The sequence below is a fragment of the Halyomorpha halys genome, unplaced genomic scaffold, assembly GCF_000696795.3.
Source record: "Halyomorpha halys isolate HHAL.00 unplaced genomic scaffold, Hhal_1.1 Scaffold929.1, whole genome shotgun sequence".
Classification (NCBI taxonomy): Eukaryota; Metazoa; Arthropoda; class Insecta; order Hemiptera; family Pentatomidae; genus Halyomorpha; species Halyomorpha halys.
This window is the reverse complement of record NW_027105158.1, coordinates 210,083-216,023: the sequence shown is the minus strand read 5'-3', so window position 1 is coordinate 216,023 and position 5,941 is coordinate 210,083. Positions and strand designations below refer to the sequence as shown.

The 5,941-nt window shown below is 27.8% G+C and overlaps 1 protein-coding gene across 1 annotated transcript in view; it reads left to right on the top strand.

Moving 5' to 3' along the window:
- Positions 1-250: 250 nt before the first annotated feature.
- Positions 251-5,941, top strand: part of pio (piopio) — a gene marked incomplete at its 5' end in the record, with an annotated part of 79,165 nt that continues 73,474 nt past the window's right edge. The window contains 1 exon segment of the mRNA XM_014430980.3: positions 251-296. Coding sequence (XP_014286466.3) covers positions 251-296 — 46 coding nt within the window.

The window sequence follows — 5,941 nt, the reverse complement described above, 5'->3', positions numbered from 1 at the left end:
GGTCTAATGATATTAAATAGTTATCAATGCTTCATCGGCTCAGATAATTTGGAGGAAAAACGAGACCTTTAATTAATCATGTCGTTGTTGCATTTATTTATTTTTATGCATTAATGCATATTTCACTACCTAATGATTATGAAAATGGTGTCTCGGATGAGTGAATGTTTAGCATAAACAATATTGTTAACTTTTGAGTGTTTGGGTAATTTTACGTTCCATTAACTGATGCCCTGTTTTTAATTTTCAGATCGGCTTAGTCGGCGCAAACGCAGCTCAGATCCCGTTGACTTTAGGTAAGTCATTTTGATTTCAATGAATCTTCTATTTGATTCATATATGAGAAGTTTTTAATTAAAAGTTTATATATGCAGTGGTGATATTCAATCTATATGAATAAACATGATATCGCTTATAGTTCGAATGAAATAAATTAAAACAGCAATATGAAGGGTTTTATATCAAAAGATTGCAATGCATTGTATTATTATTCAAACCTACAGGTTTCAACCGAAAATTCGTAGCCCGCCTAAAACATCCGTCGATGTATGGCCTTGCTACGAGGTATCAGTGAGTATCAGTGAGGTATCATTGAGTAACTCAAGGTTAATAGGTTTACGGATAGCTGAATTTTAACTGTAAAACCAAAGTAATATTTTCCAGTGGGGCAAAGTAATTACTTATTGCGTAAACTGTTACTTATAGATAGTTGTTATAAAGAATGCAGCTTTACCAAGTGTGTGTATTGAATAGACTTTCTTGATAATATTATATTGTTTATAACAATGAACATGATATCACTTGTAGTTTGAGTGAAATAAAATGAAGAAATAAACACATTTATTTTATTCATTCATTTTAATTCATTTATATTAGTACAAGAGCTCAAGAGGAGAAAAAAGGCAGTTATTTCACTCCAATTTTTGATTAATATAATGAAAACTAGGTATAATTACTACTCAAAATTGATGAGTCTGCCAAGTATAGGTAGGGGGAATAAAAAATGGCGGCTGTTTCGATACGTTAAAAATAATTATTTTTTTATTCGGACCTCTATATCTTTACAACTACCAACAACAATAGAAAATCTAAAAGAACATAATTTAAAGTAGAGTAAATTTTCTAAAATATAAGTCCTAATAGAGCTATTCACGTTCAATAGTTCTCGAGATATAGCTTTTTAAAAAGCAATATTTAATAAAAGGTGTACAGAACGTACTGAAAGGTCAGTAGTTAGTGAAGTTATTTTGAAAAATTTATATCTCAAAAACCATTTGACGTACAGATGTCTATTAGCACTCAAATTAAAGCTAGTTTAATAAGCTATAAAGTAGTTTAGGATGTTTATCTTCGTAGGAGTAATAGTTTACATTAAATTTGCTAAAATAAATTGATTTATAGTTCTTCGGACAAATTTTCATTTGCCAAGTTTATATTCATATGTGAATATCATAAAAACTACTATCCCTAAGAAGATAAGTGCCATAAACAACTTTATAGTAAGTTAAATTACCTTTATTTTGGGTGTTGGCTGACATATGTGCGTCTTATGGTGGTAGATATATATTTTTTCAAAAATCCAACATTTTATACGAACAACTAGAAATTAACATTTTGTGAGTTTATTCTGTCAAATATCATAAAAACTGCTACTCCTACAAAGATAAACGTTATAAACTATTTTATAGTATATTTAACTAGGTTTAATTTGAGCGCTGGCAGACATCTGTACGTCCAATGGTTTCTGAAATAAAGTTCTTCATAAATCAAACTTATTGTCCGAACAACAATAAATTAATTTATTTTATCAAATATCATGAAAGCTGCTATTCGAAGGTAAAGTTCATAAACTACTTTATAGTACAATTATTTAGCTTTAATTTGAGTGCTAATATACATTTGTTCGTTGATTGGTTATTAGGATATAGATTTCTCAAAATAGATTCACTAACTACAGATATTTCAGTAAATTTTTATGAAATGTTGCTTTTTAAAAAGCTATATTTCGAGAACTATTGGACGTAAGTAGCTCTATCAGGGCTAATATTTCAGTAAATATATCCTTCTTTGAATAATGTTCTTTTAGATTTTCTAGTGTTGTTGGTAGTTTTTAAAATATAAAGCTCCAAATGAAAAATTAATGATCTTTTAAGGTTGTGAAACAGCCGCCATTTTTTAATTCTCCTTGCCTATACTTGGCAGACTCATCAGTTTTGACTATTAATTATACATAGTTTTCATTAAAGTAATCAAAATTTGAGTAAAATAATGTTAAATGTAATTCTTGTACTATATGTGTTTTTTTTTTGTTTTTTTTTTCTGCTTCTGTCATTATTGTATTTCTATTTATTTACACATTGGTATTTATAGATGATTTCTGTTAAATTTCATTAAATTTATACCACGGATCAAATGTGTGTTGCGGATTACTGGAGAGGGGAGGTAAGAATGAGTGAAACAGGGAGAATAGCACATTGAGGTAAATAGTAATTTGGCTTTGTGCGAGAAGAAAGATGAAAAACAAATATATATAAATAAAATTATTAAAAAAAAATTTTGAAATATATTATATTTAGTTTATAGATGATTATTGTTTGTAAATAGAAAATGTTAATGTATGGTAGTGTATATATATGCAGTCATTGATTGATGGGAAAGCTGTTTGTTATAGCAACCCAATGTATTAGGCAGCATTGTTAAATAAAGCATTGCTCTCTCGCAGGGAATAACTAGTTAATTTTATAATGATAATAATTGGAGCAGTTTTGTACTTAATAAATAAAGTACATCAAATAAATTAAACAGATTTATATAATAAAAAAATAGATAGATAAATAAGTTAGTTTCGCTACACATGATGTCAACATATAAAGAAAGAAATAGTATGAAAATAAGTATCTTGATGATTGAAAATAAAAAGAAACCTCCTATAAATTATTATTGAAATAATGCACATTAATTATTTATGAATTATTTGAAAAAAGGTGGATATACTTTTTCATATTGTAATAAATTCATATCAATAATATTATATGATTTAAATCTACATAAATGTAAAAGTTATTAATAAATATATTCGCTGTGACGTTAAAAAAGGCCTTTCACTAATAAATTACACACATCGTTGCTTTGCTTAAATGTGCTACATTTGATTTTTTATTTTTTTTAATTTTGTGTTAGAGTGATTCAATAAGTTGTTCCGTAGGCGACTTAATATGTAATAAATCTGATAGATTTTGGAAAGTCTCCAGGTCGACCTCGTAAAGATAGTAGCTCCAGACTACGGTACTATCTTTGAAATAAGAACAATTCTAAAACAAAAACAAAAATTGCAGTCAGATGTGCCACTATTCAAGTGGCGATATGAAAGCTTTCCTATCAAAATTTTATTTTTAGAATATTAAAATTGACTTATTAAGTTTGTTTCTAAATTTAAATGTTTTCGTGTGAAGTAGGTGTTACAAATTTAACATTTTCAATAAAAATATAACCTAACAACATGAGACGCTCCCATAATAATTTTCCTAAAGATAAGTTTTTCTTAACAATTCTTTATTCTTAGTTATAAGTAACAAATCACTCACTGAGATCTCATAGATAGGCCGTATAAGAATATTAGTTTTAGGCGAGCTACGAATTTTCGGTGAATGAATCGGAACCCGCACGTCTGAATAATGTCAGACATGAAATTTGAAAATCCGTTCGCTCAAAAAACCATTACATATTCAGAAACAGACAGACTAAAGATATTTTTTCAATATTTTGAGCTCAATTCGTCCTAGGCATTCTTAATACACCACTGTACAATTTATGCATTAAAACCTATGAATTGGTTAAGTCTTTAGCTCAAAATATGTTTATATACCTCCACAGACGGGCACACTGAACAAATTTGATGCAATCATTTTCAGGATCTTGTGCTCGGCTAGTTTCGAAACATTCACGCTATCTAGTTGAATAAAATCGACTGAGCCATTTTCTCAATCGTCGCGTAAGAATCTGATGGCAACCATTGTGCTGTTCCCTTTGAATGAGATTTGGCCTGTACCTAATTCGTGTGCTATCTCAAATTTGAAACCTCTCACACATTTGAATGATTTTTATTGAAGTCTCAGTAAGAATTTTAAAATCGAAATTGAAATTTGTCACTTCTCCATGGAATTCCTTTCCTTTGATACCTCATTTGTCAAAATCCATCACCTCTGAGAGCTGGAAAAGGGATCTATAGTACCATAATCTATACATATAATCTGTACAATAATACAAGTTTTCCATTAAAACTTCTACAAAATAATGTCGATAACTCTTTTTTAAAATCGATTCTGTGATATATCGACATTAGAAGAAAGTTATATTAATTCATCACATTTAACACCATGTTATATTGTTTCGTTTTGAACGAAGAAATAATTCTTTTATTTTTTATAGAATGTTTATAATTTAATCCGGTGTTTTTTTATTTTCTCCTATACTCCTATTGAATATCAAAATGTAAATTAATTATGTTCTTTAATTAAATACTACGACGTATAATTTACCTGTCCCTATTCGTTTCTCTAATTCCCATCCAACCTTCAAATCCCGTATCTTTTAACACCTACTATTCATCATATTCTGGAAGAATGGCAATTAAAAGCTTCATATAAAATTGAAAATTGATAGAAAGATAGATGCAATTTAACATAAATATTATTAAATGTTTTATATATCTATATAGAATCTGTAGAAATCTATGTATGCTCATCGCATAATTTTTTTTTCTTTGTTGTTGGAATGCACTTCAAGATTTATGATTTGTTAAAGAATTAATTTTTTTTATTTATCATTATTTTTTACTTTTACTATTTTTCATCCAAAATTTTTCAAATTATCTCTGGTGTTTTTAATTTTCTTTTGTATTACTTGCAAATATGTATATAAATAATAATTGTGCATTTTGTTAATTATTTTAAGTTCATTTTTTTTATTCTTATTCATTTATATTGTTAGAATATGATATATGGTTTTGTTTTATCTATTTTTTTTTTATTTCACATATTTTTTATTTTTTTTTCTCAATAATAAAATAAAAATGTATTATTTTAGTAATATGTTCTTAACGATATTCTATAATTTCATGTTTATTTTTTTTAAATTTTGTATCTCACTCTAAGGCACTAATGCCCTTGTCGGTGCTTGTTATATTATTCTGAAGGGACTAGTCCCAGTTATATATTATTAAAGTATAATCACTATATCAAACTAAAATTATTAACTTCTTACCATAGAGAATTTACTCATAATGGAGTAATTATATTCAGAAACTTTCCTATTTAAGATAATTATGGCTTTCTTTTTTAAGTATGCTGATTTAATTTTTCTAACGAGGAAAGTTTTAACAATCATACTAATTGTATGTCACATTAATTATGAAGGATGTTTCTCTGTAATCAGTGTGAAAGTGAAGTCACACTTTCGGAAACATATTGCTGTCATGCGTAACGGTAATGCTCTAGTTGAAAATATGTTCATCAGCGTTATTTAATTAGTGCGGTAGGACAGGAACCCCCCCCCCCAACCACACTCTTGTTGTATCTTCAGAATGCACCAGTCCTTATAGATAGTCTAATGTGCATTTACTGCAGAATGCATTCTGTGATGGTGAAAAAAGCAGATACTGGAGTTTTGCGCTATAAAAAACACTAAATTGTGCAAAATCATGTAATAATCAACTTTATTGTTTAATTTATAATGTTAAAATGTAATCTATGTAACTCTTTGTTTATTACATGTCATAAATCATACATGTTATTACATATCCTTGCTTGAATTAAATTAAACTCTTTCAATACTCACTACATTTATGGATCCAAACATAAAAAACATAACTGTTGTGATTAAAAAATAAAATCTGGTCTATAATTTTAAACAGCTAATTGTATCAAATGATCAAAGCGGACCT